A 20,305-nucleotide genomic window follows, 5' to 3' on the forward strand; every position below is an offset into this window, starting at 1 on the left:
ATAAATGCCAAAAGGATTGTTGGTAGTGTAGGCCTATTGCAAATAATTGGGTGGAAAAATGGTTTGGAGAAATTACGACACAAAAAAAACAACTTTATTTACAATTGTGTCTTTATTTACTCTACAAAAGGTGCAGTATTATCTCTTTTTAATCATTATGTTAAAAGTCTGTGTTTCCAGATCTTTAGAGAAAGCGCCGAACAGCAAATGAAAGTAACTAGAAGAGTACCACAGATAACATGTATCACCAGTGATCCATCGCCAACAGGTATCTGCAAGCTCACATGGCTTTGCTCCTATAACAAAAAGGTGTCATTAAAATACTACAGAGAATATATACTTTGTCCATCTAAAATGCAATATAATTTTGAAAATATGAATAAAGATACCTTGTTAAACTGGATTTGAACCCATGAACATATGCTCGAATTAGTAGCTGTGCAGGGGGCATCAACAATAGAATAAGATTTTAATTTGCTGCCATCATTACCTTAAAGGGAAAGAGACATAATTGAATGTGGAACTGGAAATGTATATAATGTCTAAACAAATAATGTTGAAACTATAATGTTATAAAAGAAAAGCCAATGAAACACTATTCCATTGGTGTGAATTGGTAAACCTACCCAAAGCAGGGTTAGAAACGATGTCTGACTGAGGTCAAATATTTTTTATTAAAGGAACTCAATTGTTAAGATTGAAGGCATACAAAGTGAAATTTCCCTGAATATTTTTATGTTTTATTTTGCTTTCATGCCATGAGAGTAAAGAAGAGTTATTAGTTAATCGTATGCATATATTCATGCATCGCCTGGAACGAAATCCTCCATGATATGTTGAGTCTTAAACATGTTTTTCTGCTATACATTCATTCCTAAATTTGAAGATATCAACAACCTTATTCAACACGGAAAATTCAACATTTATGATCGGTTGGAACCTCCACTCGAGATCCTTGGTTCGCATATGATGCATAGATATACATATGAGTATGATGTTATTCATCACTTACATGTTTCACTTCGGAGCAGCAGGTCTGGAGATCCTATGTTAACAATTACAGCCTTTTGATCGCCAAATGAGGGCTCATGGTAGCGGCAATGTATGGGGATGCTTTTCTTCAGTAATTTTGAACGTTGTCCAACAAGAGTGGCATACAAAAGGGCAGCAAATCCTCCAGTTCTGTGAGCAGGAGCTTCTAGGTTGATGGGTGAATCTAGTAGTATCTAAACAATTGCAAATTAGTTGGCTACATTACATATAATAGAACATAGAAAACCTTTTTTAATTACACTTAAGTGGATTACGTGTTAGTTATAAGTGTTGTTTATATTGAATTACATGGTATTATCTTCATGAAGTTTGTTAAAATATAATAAAGCGTGTAACCTGCAGATGACTGTCACTGTCATTCAGTGTTGCAAGTTGGTATGGATCAACATAGATTCCTCTCGGTAGTTTGTGAACCAACAGAACGTTGAGAACATTCGGAACATTAGGGCTGAACTTGATAGTGGTGACCATCTCCCTGAACACAAAATGCCAAATACAATATTATATTATGCAGTATATACGAATAATTAATATGCTTGGTTCATCCGCATTAGGGAGAGACATACCTATGGAAACCCTTTCCGTTGCACTCAGTGGACACCAATATTGACTCAAGCCACTGCCTTCCAATTCCACAAATATTTTGATCTTTGTCATCTGAAAAGTAGACACGGATTGTAAGTACATAATAATATAATATATTGTACAATGACGCATGCTTTTAAAACTCATCCCGTTTTAAGAATTAAATAAATGTTATATGTATTTATAGGAAATATGTATATTCATTTCGAACTCAATAGTTTGTCGGGACACCCTAGATATAATGAATACATTATATAAACCACTCTTTTGCCTCTTCTCTGAACGAGGCATTAAGAACCTGCACATCACACGCTGAAACAAACCTACGATCAGATATTTGTCGGCCCGGGGAAACCTTTGAATTCGAACGAATAAGTTTGAAAATAACCCTGTTATTAAAGATAATTTCATACATGTATACTTTGGTGGGTTTAAGAAAAAATATATAACATGCCTTGTTGTGTGTAGCAATAAGATGTCAATAAATAATTAAAAGTAAAGACGAGTAAAATAATCATTGGAAACTAAAAAGTGAAATAGGAGATATCTAAATCTGTGTCACTCCTGATCCGTTCCATTGGTAAGAAACTGGTCGGGCATCCTCCTTGAAATTGTTTACGGAAATCAACAAACATGAAGGACCCTTTTCTGAATATTGGGCTCTGTACAGATGCCAGATTAAAATAAGGGCCAAAATTATCTTATTTTTTTAATAAACGGCGCACCGGTTGAACTGAATACAAAAGCAAACATATTGATCGTGTTATAATAAATTATGTTACCATTATCACGAACCACTTGTAGTTCAAAAGTATTGCCGTGATCGAGGCCAGCCTTCGCCTTCAGCCCATTTTTTCTAGGACGTAATGTGTCTTCACTGTTGATACCCCTCAACCTTGCTTTTCGTTTCTTTTGCTCTTAGGTCCGAATGCATGTTTACATTATCGATTAGACTTCCGTCCTTAACAAAATTACATAAATGTGTGTGACTTACTATGAATAATTACTTACTGGTAAACAGTAGAGGCAGCCAAGGAAAAGAGATTCCATCGCCACTTAATTTAAGCTGTTAAGATGTCCTATGAGGCGAAACGATGCGGCGTTCAGTTCAGTCCCCCCGCAATTATTTTACTGTACAAACAAAAAGACACAAACCAAGTGCGCAAAAGAATAATACCTGTGCGGAACTTCTCTAAATACTCAGGTAGGTCATTCCATGCACCTTCTTTTATCATTTGTAAAACAATAAATATGCCATTAGACCCCCTGCCCATGACACAATTTCGATTTCTTTAATCAAGTAGTAGCTGGGGATTTTAAATGGTTATTGATAGGCAAGTCATTCAAATGTGTATTATAGAAACAGAAGAATGTAATCATCTATTATTAGGACAATAAATGTATTACCAATCAAATCTTTCTCAGTGTAAATATTGAGGACATTTAAATGTGACGTTTTTTCCTAGACTGTTGCTTGGCTGCTGAAAGACTAAAGAACCATTTTCGGCACAAAGAATACTTGGGAGGTGTTCCATTGAGTCAGTTGAAGAGGCTTCACACAGTACTACGAGATCACATGCAGGGGCACAGTTTGCAGCACAGCCTTGCCTCATTCCAGGTGGACCCTGAAGAAGATCTTAATAAATTAAATGACGATGACCTGGCCCGCAAGAAAAGGCAAATGGATCAACTATTTGAGCAAAACCGAAGACTCAAGGATGATCCTAATTTTGTTTATGATATAGAAGTGGAATTTTCCCAAAGTGATCAGGAAAAGTGCAGTTGGGATGCAGAGTCCGATGATGGATTTTGAAACCAATCACCCAAATAGAGTATTGGCCTGAAAAGGCTGATGACTGTATTTTGACTGAGAAGCATTTACAGATGATTAAATTACCGACATTGTCCCTATAACAAATGACACCATATATAAGCAATTCAATCTTTATTTGATATAAAATACTGAAGTATAAGAAAAATACAAAATACTTTGGCTCCATACATATCAGGGGTACACATAAATGATGGATACTCACAGTAGGAATACAGACGAGCTATTCATTATTATTTTAATGACCAAGACATAGGAAACACAATAAATCTATCTTTGGAAATAATTCCTCTCAAACCAAAAATTCTTCTTCTCCATGATACAAAAGAGAAATATCTTGTAGATTTGGATGTGATGTACAAAGTTATGGGATGAATTCTAAAACCATGCCTGCATTTCAAACCTCTGTATGGGGAAGTTCAATTCAAAGTGCATTCATACCTCCTTTAGTTTGCAAAACACTGACCGACTAATTGAATATATCACAATACATCCAAGAATGTCACAAGTGATTTTCTTATCATAGTTGTTGTACAGCACATGTAATAAAAAAAAGCATTCTGGATAGAGGAAAGATTGGTTTACTTTTCTTGTTTGGTTTAAATTGAAAAATAATATATAATACACACTACACTACATTGAATCAGTCAGTTATGCAGTGCTTATGCATGCCCCAGAGGTAGGTATTTGAAATTCAGACATAAGGTCTTTCCTAGTACAACCAGAATTGTTGTTCAGAATACTGAGTTTCAAGTCATACGTATATTTTCAGCAGGCCTTTATTTAAAAAATACGATCTATACTTCAAGTATGTCAAAGCAACAATCCGGGATTGAAGTTGATCATTTATGGGTGGGCACTTAATGGCAAACATAATAAAACAGCAATTATTTAATCATCAAAAACATTCTAAAGACATTTGAAATTTAAGTTTACCTTTCATCTATTGTACATCTGAAATGAAAAAGCTTTATTCATTAATCAAAAAAAAAAAAAAAAACATTTGTGGAAAATGAGCAAACGGACACACAATTATACCCCAATTCCGGACTGGGCTTTAACTAAAAACTTTTTAATGAGGAAAGCATACAGGGAAAATGTATGCATGCATGTATATATATATATATATATATATATATATATATATATATATATATATATATATATATACATACACACATACACATATACATACACATATATATATATATATATATATATATATATATATATATATATATATATATATATATATATATATATATATATATATATATATATATATATATACACACACACACACACGTTTTTTCTAAATGTATCCTCAAAATACATCAATATTATAAAAGTACCCTATCTGAAATCTCACTTTTTCTTCCTATCTTGTGTGCATCTAGGACAAAACCTAAAGGGTTTCAGGAAGAAAAAAAATCAAAACAATTAGGCACAAAAACCCATTAATACAAATCCCTTTTGATGATAAAACATCACATGATATTAATACCACATGAATCAAACGCTGTGCAAAAGGTTCTTACCATTTTCCTTTGGGCTTGGTTGCAAGATCAACACAAGCAAAGTGAAACCATTCTATTGGACACTGCAAATAAAACAAAAGGAGACTTTATTATTATTATACCTTGCTTAATGCACCATTTCAGATCATTTCAATAGATAATCATGAGAAACCTACATCTGGGTTATCACAGCCGATCATCTCGCCATACGACACTTGATGACACAGGCAATAGGTTGGCTCATTGGGATCCACTGGCATGTCTAGAACATCCGATGGCTGCATTGGCAGAAGACCATCACTCAAATCAGGGCTGCAAGAAGAAAAGCAAAGGAAGAGAAAGGCTTCTAAAAGGGAGTTCACAGAATACAAGTGAGCCCTAGTACAGATAGTAGATACGAACGGACATGGAAGAGCACTTACAACATTTTAAAAAAAGGGGTCACAACCTATATGGTAAATATAGTTGAATACTATATACTATGAAATAACGGATACAATGTAAGGCATGTGTGAATAAATTATGTTTGATGATATAGTCAAGCAGTTTTTTCCTTAAGTTATTACTTATTTTTTATCTTCTTCTTCCTTGGAGAATCGTCATCAGAGCTCTTCCGTCCTCTACCCCTGGACACACGCTTCTCCCTTAGGCCCCTGGAGTCGGCCTCTGAGTGCGGGATGAGACATATGTAAATCAAGCAGTACAGTTGTGTTGGTGCCTGCCTGGAGATGTTAACAGTTTTAAAAGTTCCAAGCTTACTTTTCAGTCCCCTTGCCTCTGGACTCTCATAGCCGCTTACTTCCAGCTTTCCCTTGAGCTCGTTCTCAAACCGTGCCAGATCTGCATCAAGTCTGCGGATGTGTTTGTCCACCTTGAATCAATTAAACAAACCAAAAAAAGTGATTTCCACTTCCGCGTTCATGAAGTCACACAACAAAATTGGTAAAACCCATTGAAAAATTCTAGTTTATAGAACTGTGTACATAAGGTATTGTATATTGTACTGACCATCTCGTAGGTCTGCATAGCAAGCTGGACTTTGTCATCACTAAACTCTTTGCACTTGCTGTATGCATTCTGGATCTTCTGCAGATGTTCCACTCTCTGCACTGAAGCCAAGTTCACCACATTGGCTATGTATTCCTCAGCTAACTTGTCAATCTCTCCTTTTTTCTCTACAGGGCAAATTTCAAAATGTAATATTTAAAACACTAAATATCCAGACACAAGACTATCAAGGCTGTTAATTTGTCTCTTTAATACACACATTATAACAAATGCCAAAACAACAATCATGAACTGGAGCCAAAACGTTTTTGCACAAATAATATTGTAATTACAGTCAATTTTATCTGTGAAACGTTTACCTTCAGTCCTGTTATCCAGGTCCCGCATCAAAGTAAAGTTTCTCTGAAGTTCACATGGCAGGTTCTCAATACCTAGTTGGGCATTCAAGTTTAAACCATGTCACTTTCACTCAATATTCAGCAGCTTTCCAAGCTGCAGATATTAACACCCAGATTTATTTATATTCTCCATTCATATATTCCACCTTGAGCCGAGAAAATTTGACAAACAAATTAATTAATAACGTACTCTGGGAACACTATGAATCTTAATCTAAAAGCAGCAGCTATCAACACTGTTCATTCCCGATAGGCCTACTTTATGTGGAGTTATTTTATGTATCCCTGATAGTGCAATGCATGTAATTACTTATTTATTGCAATATACATTATAGTCTTCAGATTGGGAAACAGCAGTATAGTATTACCCCAATGAACGGATGAACCATGAAGAAAAGCTTTTTCCAAAGGTTTAAAAAAACACTAACACCGACATGTGCGGTTAATGTCAGAACACACATGTTGCTGGAAGATAACGATGCAATAAACATGAGTAAACAGTGGACCAGCAGACGAAGCCCAAAGTTAAAGACAGCTACCAAGAAGTCATGATCTTAAGGTTGCATGTTGTTGCCCACTGCCAAAAAGAAAAGACAATTGTAAAAACATACGAACACAGTGGAACCTACGGAATTCGAGTCTTTAGGATCTAGAATACATTAAAATCCTAACTTGTTCAAGTAAACAACATACAAAACAACAGCACTGCTAAAGTACTGTGGCTCGACCACGACCACCTTTGAGGCCTCTGACCCTTGCGTGTGCGTGCGGTGTGTTTGTCATGAAGACCTCTCAAAGTGGGGAGAGAGCTTTGCTTTACGCGCCATTCTAAAACATTGATGTTACGCTGAGCTAATGAGGGAACTACAGGAGCTAGTTACAGTAGCATGGCGCTCGGCGCAAGCCTTCCTACCAAAGCTTTACAAGTGGAGTTAAAACGCGGTCAGTTATACGAGGCGTCTAAGTGTTATGACTTTGATGATTGGGAATTATTTAGACATACTCACTGTCAAGGTAATGTTCCAAGTATATTGCCGTCGCCATTTCAGAGCAGCACTTTGCTGATACGACTGGCTGCAGAGCAGGCAGGTTGGCGGCGGGGGGAGAAGCGGTGCGCGCGTTTTGCAACCCGGGGTTGACCGCCCGGAAGAGCCTTCCTTTAGTTTAAACTTCGATTATAATGTCTCTTTTAGTTTGAGCTGGTGAGTGGCGATGTGTGAGCAACCCTCTCTAGATCGGAGAGCATTTGAGCCAGAAGGAGAAGGGTCACTAATAATACGCAGTGCGTAGCTCCACTAGCAAGGATAGCGCCGTTTTAAAATGCGCATGTACGTCATTTGTTAAAACGGATATTTTCATTTTTTGCCACGAATTTGAATACAAAGTGTGGTTCAGGAGAAGAAAGTGATAATTAATGTTGATGTTGATTATTTACGGGCTCTCGTTGAAGTCCAGCTCCCTTTCCATCGTGTTGTCACGTGACATAGTGGTGACGTAAGCCGGGATCAGCTGACGTCCCGTCGTTCAAAACAAACACGCGATCCATTCCCGTTTTATGTCCGCCTAGGACTTTATGAAAGTACGTCAAACTAGAGCGCTTAATGCCTTTGTGGGCTGTTTTCTTAGCTTATACAGAAATGCTTGAATGCTACTTTGATTTCCAATTATGCATACGAAGGACCTCCCGATGTCTTCGACGTAGAATAGCGTTAGTTAGGCTAAACGAAATGGATCGGCCTAGTTTATAATAAAGTCATTGTTGTTTTCGTAATGACAACAATATAAACTACTATGTAAACAATCGTATGTATTATTTTCCCTTTAGGTCCTTTGAAGTTTCTACTTCCAGGATGTCGATCGTTAAAAGTGGTTGGCTCCATCGGCAGAGTAAGTAGTGCTAGTCCAATTGGTTTAATATTAAACCTGATGTAAATCACATGTTGACTTTCGATATTTGAGTGCATGATGTTAAAATGGTCTAGTCTCTAGTCTAATCTAGTCTCAATGGTAGATAATGGACATTTGCTGAAAACTGCTTGCTTTCCCTAGGCACCATATTGCGTCGATGGAAAAGGAATTGGTTTGACTTGTGGGCCGATGGACGACTCGTGTTCTACGATGACCAAGAACGGCGTGACATGGAGGATGATCTCCACATGAGGGTCGACTGCATTAACATTCGTGGTTCAAAAGCTTGTAAAGGTACATGTCAACTGAACCTGTGGTCTGTTTGGACTTCTTAGATGACTCACTTTCATTGGTGTTTATTCTGTGTTTGTGTGTGCCGCCTATAGATCTGAACCCACCAGAAGGAAAAGGCTGTGATTCCTTGCTCCAGATAGTTTGTCGAGATGGACGGGTCATCAGCCTCTGCGCAGATAGCTCAGACGATGCTCTGTAAGAGGAATATCTTTAGCAACATCATTCTTTACATAGTATATCACTATATTCATTGATTAACTGACCCTGCATTGTCACTTTCTGAGTCACCCTCTATGACAATCAACATAAACCCTTTAGGAATATGTTGCACCATTTCCTTGTTCTCCCCTTCTCTAGAGCATGGACCATGGCTCTTCAAGATGCTAGAGTTAATGCGGTGAGTTTTCTTAAATTTTGCTACCCTCCCCAAAAGATGGACTTCACCTGCAAGAGGTGTACAGGTCTGGCGGTACACTGTACACATATGATGCATGCAATCGTTTTCAAAATCGGTGTAACCGATGTGTTTCTGCGTTGTGTCTTGTATCTTTGAGTGAGGCACACACACAGGAGTCGAGTGATGGAGGTTTATTCTTTCAAAAGGAGACAAAACAACACAGGCGTCACACACAATCCGGGATATCTCTCTCCACTCAGCCCCGTGCATCAGCGTTCACTGACCCCTTAGCTTAATATATCCTGTAACTTTAAATGGATACATGTAGGGGATAAATTATAAAAATGTAAACAAAGCATAAAATGATCTTAAATAAAAAGACAGTATATAAAATATATACACTGATAAAGGAAATAAAATATAATAAAGAATTGTCATTTTCCTCTCACACTCATTTTACATATTATATCATAAACAAAAACACATAACAGGCATACCTTTCAAAAGGAGACAAAACAACACAGGCGTCACACACAATCCGGGATATCTCTCTCCACTCTACAAAATAAAGGAAGCAAACAATTGACCACACATACCGGATCACACAACTGCATTTGTAATATCAACGCGGGAAATACAGCGATCTTCCTCCCATGCCGAATCTCACGCGGCCGGGAAACCCCGTAGAAAGCTAACACCAGCTCAAGCTAGTTCACGAGTTAAAAGTTATAAAGTCCACCCTTCCAACAATTCAATGACTAAAAAAATTGTCTACGAACCAGGGAGTTTCTCCCGCGTGCCTAAAAGCATGTCGCAAAGCAGTGTGAACCACCACAACCGTTCAAAGACAAAGACAGGGGTTAACATAAAAATCTAACGGAGAGAGACACAAACGCAACTCACCAGCCCCGTGCATCAGCGTTCACTGACGCTAGACACACAGGTGCAACGCCAAACCACTCCCCAGGGAACAAAAGGCATGCCATAGGAAACAACGAAACCAACTTACTTAGGAACCAATATTTGGTGGAGTTCACAATAAAAAAGGTATGAACAATGATAAAAAAATAAAACAAAATCAAATTAAATTTAGCTCGGCTACATACTCCCCTCTGAACTTCACCAAAATACCTCAAGACTTTAGCAGAACACTCCAATACATTCACGTCATGCAACTTATTAGTTACTCATATTACTGAGAAAATGGCCGAGGAGGGCGGCGCAACCCTCCAGGGTACACTTGCAAAAAAAAGGGTGCCCTTTACACCACCTTACACATTACTTCATAAAGGTAATACTTAAATATACCTTTCACAAAACAAGGAGTACCTAATATTTATCACTGCTACTGTAACACATGTTCAACCCAAACACTGGATTAAAGAATTGTCTTAAGGTACTTGATGGCTTACAGAGATTCATCACTCAAGCTAGTATTTTCCTCTGGGTCATGTTCTGAATGAGTCTATCTACAGGTTTCACCAGCCTGCCCACCCTTGTTCTAATACGGGAGACAACACTGATTACAGTGCTTGGGGGGTCGTTGCTACAGCCTGTTTCATCGGCCACACTTGACACACTCATTGACCTCCGGCTAACACTTTCACGCAGGTCAATGTCTCCAAGCTCTTCATCATCGTCAAGACATGTTGGGACAACAGAAGCACTATCCAGAACCCAACTGGATGTCCTGTCTTCTGTGACATCACCTGTCTCCACATCTGACACGCAGCTTTGTGTCTCGTCATGGCTCGACTCAGACGACTCAGTGAATGATGCGTCAACATCCTCCTCATCTTCCAACTCAAGCGGAAGAAAGTTTGCGCACAGGAGACGATTGCGATGCACAACCTTTTCACGGCCACTGCTTGTATTCCTTATCCGATAGGTATGACACCTAGGATCTTTTGAGATCACCATGTACCGGACAGACTCCCATTTGTCCGACAATTTCTTGCGTCCCCTTTCACATTTGTTTGACAAGAGCACTTGGTCTCCCTCAGCGATGTCATGACCTTTGGTCCTCTTGTTGTACAGTTCAGTTTGGTGCTGCTGACTGGTGACAGCATTGGCCTGAGCAGATGATAATGCTTCTTTTAACTCCTCCCTCAGTTTAAGGACATATTTATCATAGTCAGCGATGTCACAGTCCCTCTCCACATTGTGGAACATCACGTCAACTGGGAGTCTGGGGATCCTCCCGTACATTAGATAAAACGGGGCGTAGCCTGTTGACTCGTGGGCAGTGCAGTTGTAGGCGAAAGTCAACGTCTGCAACATCTGGGGCCATTTTTGCTTAGCTCTTGGAGGGAGAGCTCTGATCATGCTTCCCAATGTCCGGTTGAAGCGTTCAACCACACCGTTTCCCATGGGATGATAAGCCGTTGTCCTCGACTTCTTTACACCAGAAATCAGCAGTAACTCTCGGATCAACTGGCTCTCGAAGTTGGCTCCTTGGTCGGAGTGAATTCTCTCTGGGAAACCGTAGACACAGAAGTATCGATCCCAGAGCTGACGGGCAACCTGCTTTGCTGACTGATCATGACATGGAAAAGCGTGAGCCATTTTTGTGAAATGGTCAGTGATGACCAGGACATCCACAGTTTTTCCATTTGGGATTTCGGCTGACCAAAAGTCAATGCAGACCATCTCGAGAGGGCTTGTTGTTTTGATGCTCTCGAGAGGCGCTCTCCCTTCAGGTTCGGGTGTCTTGCTTACCACACAGCGCTTGCATGTCTTGACATATTCACAGACATCTCGTTCCATGTCAATCCAGAAGAACCTCTGCCTCGCAAGATATAGAGTCCTGTGCTGTCCCTGGTGCCCAGCCTCATCATGGACACCCTGCAGAGCCTGCTTGGTCAGTGATGCAGCCACGACATACTGGTAACGCCTTCTCCCACTTAGTGAGTCTTTGATCACTCTATACAGGATGCCATCCAACATCTTGAGCTTTTCCCACTGCTTTAGAGTTTTCTGGACTTTGAGAGGCTCTTTGACTCTTTCTCTCCTCGATGGTCTACTACCACGTGACACGTAGTGTATGACTCTTGCCAGTATAGTGTCTTCCTGTTGCTTGTCTTGGAGCTCTTTAAGGGAGAAGACAGGTAAGGCCCTTTCACCTGGTGGAACGAGCTTATGCACATTGTTTGCCAGCCAGGAGATCACTCGTCCTTTGGGTCCCTCACCCCACTCAACCTGACCATCCAAGACGGCTGTCACTTCTTCACTGCTCATTGAACTGCATGCCACTTCAGATCCACCCATTTTGACCTCTTGGCAGCTGGTGCTCAGCCGAAACACATCCTGTATCCTGTCATCTCGGATCTGCTGCGCTTCTTCCAGCAGAGCTCCATACGGCTCTGCTATAAGTCTCTCGCTGACCCGTGGCTTGACAAAGGGTTGTCTACTCAAGGCATCTGCGACGATGTTCTTGCTGCCTGGGATATATTGGATACTGAAGTCGTATGGAGCCAGCTTCGACACCCACCGCTGTTCACAAGCATCCAACTTTGGCTTTGTGAGGATGTAGGTTAACGGGTTATTGTCGGTCCAGACGGTGAAGGAATGTCCCTTTAACCAATGGCTGAATTTATCACACACAGACCATTTGAGAGCGAGGAACTCCAACCGATGAGCTGGATACTTCATTTGAGGGCGAGTCAGGGCCTTGCTTGCGAAGGCTATGGGACGTGCCTTGCTCCCTCCTTCGGGGACTTGAGAAAGTACAGCGCCCAATCCATCCAATGAAGCGTCGGTTGAGAGAATGAAAGGGCGACCAAAGTCTGGATGAGCCAACACAACTGAGTTCAGTAAAGCAGCCTTTAGTTGGTTGAATGAATTGCTCTGTTCTTGAGTCCAATCACCTGGGCTGAGCCTTTTGAAGTGAGAAGCCCGTTTTGCGTTGGCCTTTCCAGTGGCAGCGGCGGTCAGGGAGAACAGGGGCTTTGCCATACTGGAACACTTTTGTATGAATCTCTGGTAATACATTATCATACCGAGGAAAGACTTGATCCTTTTTGCTGAAGGTGTGACTCCATCCTCCATCATCAAATCCGCTTCACTCATGTCTGTGATGACTTGTATCTTTTCAGAATCTGTGGCAACTCCGTTCTCGTTAATGATGTGGCCCAAGAACCTGACGCTTCGCCTAAAGAAATGGCACTTCTTCGGTGCCAACTTAAGCCCATGTCCTCTCAACCGCTTAAAGACCATTTCGAGTCTGTTCAGGGCTTCCTCTTCATTTGGGGCAAAGACCAAAACATCGTCAAGGTAGCACAACAGGGTCAAGAAGTTTTGGTCTCCAAAGACACTCATCATGAGGCGCATGAAACTCGCCGGGCTGTTGCACAGGCCTTGGGGTAGTCGGTTGAACTCATGGAGGCCTACTGGTGTAGTGAAAGCAGTAAACTTCTTGTCCTGTTCATGCATGGGGACATTGTAGAACCCCGATGTCAAGTCCATGGCGCTGAATACGGCATTTCCCCCCAATGCAGCCAAACAGTCAGCTTGGTGGGGTACTGGGTGGGCATCCTTCACTGTGCGTGCATTAAGCCACCGGTAGTCCACACAGATGCGTAGCTCTCCATTTTTTTTCCAAACCAGTACTAATGGCGAAGCCCACTCACTTGATGACTTGCGTATGATGTTCTTCTCTTCCATCTCAGAGAGGACTTCTCTTAGTTTCTGGTATTGGCTTGGTGGGACGCGACGGTATGCTAGACGGAAGGGGCGCTCATCAGTCAGATGGATCCGATGGACAAAGTCTTTGGCCAGGCCACAGTCCAGCTTGTCCTTGGAGAACACATCTCCATGCCGCTGTATGAGTTCCACAAGCTGGTTCTTCCAATACAGGGACACTTCACAAGAGTTGATGTCGATATCGTTCAATCCAAGACCAGCAAGCTTGTCCTGAAGGGTGGGAGTTACAGAGGTATCAGGGACATGGTCAGTGCTTACTCTTACGCTTTGGCCTTGTGCTTTTAGCTCTGTGTCGGCGACATGGTCCACTCCGAGCTCGAAGTCTTCCAGTGCCACACATGGTGAAACATCAGCTAACTTCATGTTCCTCCTCAGTGTTACAGGCTTGTCACTTGGGTTCACGACCTTCACAGGAACCCACCTGTCTCCACTCATTGATGCCACAGTTCTCCCTACCATGATGCTTTTCCGGTTTGAGTGGGACTTTGAAGGTTCCACCAGTATGGTACTTCCCTCTGAGATAGGAGCCTTTCCAGGAAGCTTTCCCCACACTATGTGCTCCTGTTTGGGCATCAGCGTCACAGCATTGGTAAGTTTCACAGTCCCAATGACGTCTGGGATAGTGTCACCTTTCCATCTTGTTATGCCCGAGAGCATGCTCAAGAATTGTTCGATGCCTGGTTCACCAGTGAAGTCAGCTTTACTCATCACGCGCCAATAGCTGGGATCTTGCTTGAATTGGCGTAGCAGGTGTTTCAGCACATTGGTGCCTACTATCATTTGGTCACGCTGACGTGGCACGACTAATATGGGCACGATTGCTTCTTGTCCATAGATTTTCAACTTTAACTGATGAATGCACTTGGGCCGCACATGCACACCACCACAACCCACCAGAAAGATGTCTTCGCTGGACTGAGCACCCTCTGAGAGCAACCCTGCCTTGTGGAGCTCCTCTTCTGCTTCTTCACTCATTGTACAAGCCATTGAACCTGTGTCTAGCATTGCGTGCAGTGCAACTTGGTCATCCACCAGCACATCAGTGTAAAATAGATCATCTGCTTTCTCGAGCCTGTGTGTATTCTGGAAAATCATGACGCTGCCATTCGGTGCATTCTTGCAGCTCTCTTCATATATTGAACGCGAGTCTTCTTCAGTTTTGAGGGTCTGACATAACACACTCACACTTTGCCCTCCGTAGTGTGAGCGACTCAGTTTCCCTGGTTAGGTGTGTGGTTCCCTGCTTGGGTTTGCCGTGGTACAGCTCGTGTGCAATCTCTCCTTGCGTGGCCAGGTTCCAGGCACCCGAAGCACCTGTTCTCTTTCATGCAGTGTTCACGTGTGATGTGAGTCTTGTCACCACATACACGGCAAGAAGTGGGGCGTGTCCACGGGGTCGGCCGTTGGACCGGTGAAGCTGCTCTGGCCATAATGCCTTCCAGCATGCTCAGTACTCGTTCTAAGGCCCCTGCTTCTGAAGAGGTGACTGCACTCACCTTTGGCTGTGTAGGAGGTTCTTGAACTCCAGCCCTCATTGCAGTCAGCTCTTCAACTACAGGCAAACAGGTAGTGGCAGCTGCTGTCACCATTTTGAACTTCTCTGCTTTAATGGACCTCCTCCTTGCCTGGTGCTCCCTCTGGTGTTCATCGATAGCCTCTTGCACTTCCACGGCTGACCATTTGCTGATAGGCTTACACTGGAACACACTGGAGAGTTCGGGGTTGGGGCAGTTCCTGATGAACATCATAGCAATTTGCGCTGACATGGTCTCCCTCTTTTCTCCACTTTTCCCCAGATACCGGTCAGCATGCTCAGCTGCTGCATTGAGCCGGACCCAGTAATCCACTGGGTTCTCATTTGCATCAGGCTGTGTAGAATAGAAATCAGCCATCGGTAAGCTGGACATGGGAGAATCACTGAAGTATCTTCTGAGTATGTCGTATACCACTTCAGGGTGTGTGTTGACATCGGCACTACTCTTCAGCCCCACTTTAACGATACTCTTAGCTCGTCCCAAAAGGTGACTGAGGATTTCATCGGCCTGCTCTGAAGTTGGACAGTTAATTTTATGCAGGTAACTGTCCATCACCTCTATCCACTCTTGTACTGTGTATTTGTCAGAGCCATCTCCTCTATACATCACTGGTTCCTTGACAACTGCTTTTACCATGATGTTTAGTTGAGACATATCAACAGGGGAAGGCATGGGCCCGAGTGGAGGGGAAGTCATGGTGGGTGGTGAATGGAGCCCCAGCGGTAAGGCGAATGGCGGAATGGTGGAGTGGGGAGTCATGGGGGGTGGGCAATTGAGTGTGGGGGTAAGTGTTTGGTTGGCTAATATGCGACTCACAACAGTGTCACCAATGTGGGTTCCCAGCTCCCCTAAGAGGTCACGCAGTTGTGCCAGAGTGTCATTATCAGAAGTGGCGGGAGTGGAAAACATCTGCCTTGCTACAGGCGTACCATTATCTGTACTCTGAGGGCTGCTAATGCCTGGCATCCTAGTTTGCTCTGCATTCCCTGGTTGCAAACACCCTCTACCCATCCCAAATCGCGTAAAATCCATTATAATTAAAACACAATGAATATAGTGGAATATAACAGTCGAAATGTGATGTTAAAATAATATTTAACTGTACAGGGACACTGTATTTGAGGAAAAAATAATGATAAATTGTGGAAAAACACAGCCACAAATAAAAAAAAACTTTTATGAAAGGTCTCAACAATCAACGGATCCTTCCTGCTTGCTGTACGATACGCTTACTTGCTCACAGCATAACCTCGGCGATCTGCAGCAGCTGATCTGAAGAATCCGGGTCACGGCACCATTTGTAACCGATGTGTTTCTGCGTTGTGTCTTGTATCTTTGAGTGAGGCACACACACAGGAGTCGAGTGATGGAGGTTTATTCTTTCAAAAGGAGACAAAACAACACAGGCGTCACACACAATCCGGGATATCTCTCTCCACTCTACAAAATAAAGGAAGCAAACAATTGACCACACATACCGGATCACACAACTGCATTTGTAATATCAACGCGGGAAATACAGCGATCTTCCTCCCATGCCGAATCTCACGCGGCCGGGAAACCCCGTAGAAAGCTAACACCAGCTCAAGCTAGTTCACGAGTTAAAAGTTATAAAGTCCACCCTTCCAACAATTCAATGACTAAAAAAATTGTCTACGAACCAGGGAGTTTCTCCCGCGTGCCTAAAAGCATGTCGCAAAGCAGTGTGAACCACCACAACCGTTCAAAGACAAAGACAGGGGTTAACATAAAAATCTAACGGAGAGAGACACAAACGCAACTCACCAGCCCCGTGCATCAGCGTTCACTGACGCTAGACACACAGGTGCAACGCCAAACCACTCCCCAGGGAACAAAAGGCATGCCATAGGAAACAACGAAACCAACTTACTTAGGAACCAATATTTGGTGGAGTTCACAATAAAAAAGGTATGAACAATGATAAAAAAATAAAACAAAATCAAATTAAATTTAGCTCGGCTACATCGGTATAGAACTAAAAATGCAGCATTATAATCAACAGTCGGCCAACTCTGCCAGATAGCAAAAACAATATGCTCAAACTAAGCGCCCCTGAAGAATATTTAAATTTCAGCTGATGTAATTAAAAAACAACAACAATAACGTTATCGATATAAGTAACTTAGTATGTAGTCATTATTGGTAACAGGTACAGTTGGATACAGGTGGAATGAACTACTCCAAGGTCTCCTGTTATATAAATGTCAAAATATACTAGTGGTGCTGTCACACCAAAATTGTACCGGGGGCGAAAATTGTACCGCCTACGTAATCCACGTTCGAAACATAACGTCGTCGTTCGACGCGATTGTCCGTTGCCAGGCAGGTTTCAAAAAACATTCGCGCTCATGTTGCCAAAGACGAAATAACATAATACAGATAACACTTGTTTTTACTTTATATTTGTATTTTATTGAATTTATTGTGTTTAAAGTGTATCATAGTCTAGCTAGCTTGTGTTAAAAATCAGTTTACTAGCTAAATGCGATTAAACAATTAAATACAATACAAATATAAAGTCAGCAACGCTAATTAATGTCATTTGTAAAATAAGTGTTATCTGTTTAATGTTATTTCGTCTTGTGACGCTAAATGAATGAGCGCGAATGTTCATGAACCTTCCTACGTCATCGTTCGACGCGATCGTCGGTTGCCAGGCAACGTTCGACGCGTTCGTCCGTTGCAAGGCAACGTTCGACGCGATCGTCTGTTGCCAGGCAGGTTTGGAATTTTCGCTCCTGGTACAATTTTGGTGTGACAGTGCCCCTGTCCCATATACAGGGTTGATTAAGAGTTTAATAGCATCGTGTTTTCGTTTCTTGTCTTGTTGTAGGTGCTTGCACCTCCCCAGATGGCCTTTGCTCAGGAGGCCATTGCTTCTGCTCCTCCTCCCTATTCAGAATTTGCTGTCCCTCCTCAGGTAAATAGAGTGCGTTAAGGGAGGGGACATGAAACTGTCTTACGTGCATTTACGTTATAATTTAGATTCTTTATTCATTTGTTTCCCTCCCCAGGCTTATAATCCATATGGAGAGTATGTTACACCTCCGCCACAGGCTACCCAGATTGTGTACTCTGCTGACGGGCAGCCCTATGCTGTGGCATACCCCTACCAGTACCAGGATCAGTCATACCCCTACCAGTACCAAGGTCAGTCATACCCCTACCAGTACCAAGGTCAATCATACCCCACCAGTACCAGGATCAGTCATACCCCTACCAGTACCAGGATCAGTCATACCCCTACCAGTACCAGGATCAGTCATACCCCTACCAGTACCAGGATCAGTCATACCCCTACAAGTACCAGGATCAGTCATACCCCTACCAGTACCAAGGTCAGACATACCCCTACCAGTAAAAAGGACATACCCCTTGAGTTTCTTCATACACTCGTATACACTTCATGTCACCGGTAACTAACTTTTTTAAGGTAAAATGGTTATTGGGAGTTGAACATGTTTTTGGAAAAATGGTGGTTAGGGTTAGCTGGGTTAGTAGATGTTTCTTTTATCTTCACTTAAAAAAGTTTATGCAAGAAAACAAAATAATATTTTCCTGCCGTTTCCTTAAAGGAGACATTATGGTGTTTTCCCAACAAGTAAACATAGTGTTTGAGTTCCAGAAAACATGTTTTTGAAGCTGTTTGCTGGATATAGCTTTTAGGAAAAAAAATCTCACCTACCGCTATAGCCCTCTGTTTTAGTCACTTCAGCATGCGCTTTTTCTGGTGTCTGTAGCTTTAATGCAAATGAGCTGCTGCCAATGCCGCCGAAGCTTCGGCGGGGGTCGGACGGCTTCGACAGCTGTGGTATCATTATGCGGGTTATGACAAGAAATAACCATATGCCCATAACTAGAACCCCCTGTGTGTGCTCAGCAGGAGTCTACCCATCTCACCAAGGGGTGAACCATGTCATCGTTCAGGAGCGCCAGCGCGACGACACCGGCGATGTGGCATTGGGCATGCTTGCTGGTGCTGCGACCGGATTGGCAATCGGCTCTCTCTTCTCCGTCTTCTAGTGTCTTCCATTGCTTGCTTGCACTACAGTAATAGCATATGCATTCTGATATCGTAGCTTCCTCCCCCATAGAGATTCAAAACTGAAGTCTCAATGTTAGGCATGATTGTTATGTGCCAGTGAAATAACCTTTATGTGTCTTTACCAAAGGCTTCTTATATATATTCTCATATAACTGTTAGCACTTTAAAAAAAAACAACATATTTGTTGTGGCAGATCCTCGGTCCCTTTATTTCAAATGAAATTGAATGTATTCTAAAGATTCATAGAATAGGAAAAATGTTGAGGAAAGACGTCATTTCAGGTTAAATTACGTTTCAGGTTCTTTTGACCTTGTTTATTGGTTGAAGCCATTTAAAAGTTATTATTTATTTGAGTAACTTGATGTTTTTCTGTTGCATTACCTATACCAAACCGATCTATACAGCTTTGATTTGTTTTTACATGCATTATATGTCTGAATGCAAAAATAAGAAAATGGCATGAATGGTCGTATCATCTGATGTCATCATTGTGAAGGCAAACTACTTAATTTATACTTCACTGTGTGAAAAGGGAATTCACTCTCCTGGACTGCTTTAACTGCATGCCATATTTCTTCATGTATTTTCTGCTGGCCACTGGTGATTCACTCTTTACTGATTTTCACAGACGTATGACATGTATTTTTCTTTTGGTAAAAATTGTATGTGCAAATAGATCAGGTAATAGTTTCTTTTACTACTCTTCACTTGGCCTCAATACATCCTGCACTCCCAAGTGGCTTGGTAAAATGATTGCCATACCTGTTCTCTATATTAACTGCCTATATCCACACCTATTGTTAAATTGTGTCAAGCACAAACTTTTCAATGCACCATCTTTTTCCATCATCAGCCAATAGGAGTAGGCCTGTCTATTGCAATTCTTTAGTGCTTTAGTTCACATATCTAATAATTGGTCTTTCATCCATTCCTTTAATTGATATCCATTCATCTTTCTACTTTTATTCACCTGCATTTACCTTAATTTAGCAAGGAAGTGTATTTTAACTA

The 20,305-nt window shown here is 41.7% G+C and overlaps 3 protein-coding genes and 1 long non-coding RNA gene across 7 annotated transcripts; 2 read left to right on the forward strand and 2 right to left on the reverse strand.

Moving 5' to 3' along the window:
* Nucleotides 1–1,389: 1,389 nt before the first annotated feature.
* On the reverse strand, nt 1,390–2,230 carry LOC307077694. The gene is made up of 3 exons (XR_013811948.1): nt 2,093–2,230; nt 1,620–1,710; nt 1,390–1,528 (listed from the first exon to the last, which is right to left on the reverse strand). It is a non-coding gene; the product is annotated as an uncharacterized lncRNA (long non-coding RNA).
* A 302-nt stretch (nt 2,231–2,532) lies between these two features.
* cep19 (centrosomal protein 19) lies at nt 2,533–4,661 on the forward strand. The gene is made up of 2 exons (XM_079740666.1): nt 2,533–2,842; nt 3,105–4,661. The coding sequence occupies exons 1-2, from the start codon at nt 2,713–2,715 to the stop codon at nt 3,449–3,451; spliced, it is 477 nt and encodes a 158-aa protein (XP_079596792.1). The 5' UTR covers nt 2,533–2,712; the 3' UTR covers nt 3,452–4,661.
* Nucleotides 4,662–4,698: 37 nt separating this feature from the next.
* ing5a (inhibitor of growth family, member 5a) lies at nt 4,699–7,533 on the reverse strand. The gene is made up of 8 exons (XM_079739576.1): nt 7,400–7,533; nt 6,354–6,425; nt 5,995–6,161; nt 5,746–5,857; nt 5,553–5,652; nt 5,163–5,298; nt 5,008–5,069; nt 4,699–4,874 (listed from the first exon to the last, which is right to left on the reverse strand). The coding sequence occupies exons 1-8, from the start codon at nt 7,434–7,436 to the stop codon at nt 4,835–4,837; spliced, it is 726 nt and encodes a 241-aa protein (XP_079595702.1). The 5' UTR covers nt 7,437–7,533; the 3' UTR covers nt 4,699–4,834.
* On the forward strand, nt 6,462–20,181 carry plekhb2 (pleckstrin homology domain containing, family B (evectins) member 2). Of its 4 annotated transcripts, none has more exons than XM_079739578.1 (8): nt 6,462–7,334; nt 8,218–8,279; nt 8,442–8,594; nt 8,687–8,789; nt 8,952–8,991; nt 18,082–18,168; nt 18,263–18,398; nt 19,132–20,181. In XM_079739578.1, exons 2-8 carry the CDS (start codon nt 8,243–8,245, stop codon nt 19,269–19,271), a joined length of 696 nt encoding a protein of 231 aa, XP_079595704.1. In that variant the 5' UTR covers nt 6,462–7,334; nt 8,218–8,242; the 3' UTR covers nt 19,272–20,181. The 4 variants fall into 4 exon arrangements, with proteins under 4 accessions (XP_079595704.1, XP_079595706.1, XP_079595705.1 ...); XM_079739580.1 differs by having other exon boundaries at nt 7,330–7,406; XM_079739579.1 differs by lacking the exon at nt 6,462–7,334 and adding an exon at nt 7,464–7,594.
* Nucleotides 20,182–20,305: the final 124 nt, after the last annotated feature.

This window comes from Pollachius pollachius (assembly GCF_949987615.1).
Source record: "Pollachius pollachius genome assembly, chromosome: 7".
Taxonomy (NCBI): domain Eukaryota; kingdom Metazoa; phylum Chordata; class Actinopteri; order Gadiformes; family Gadidae; genus Pollachius; species Pollachius pollachius.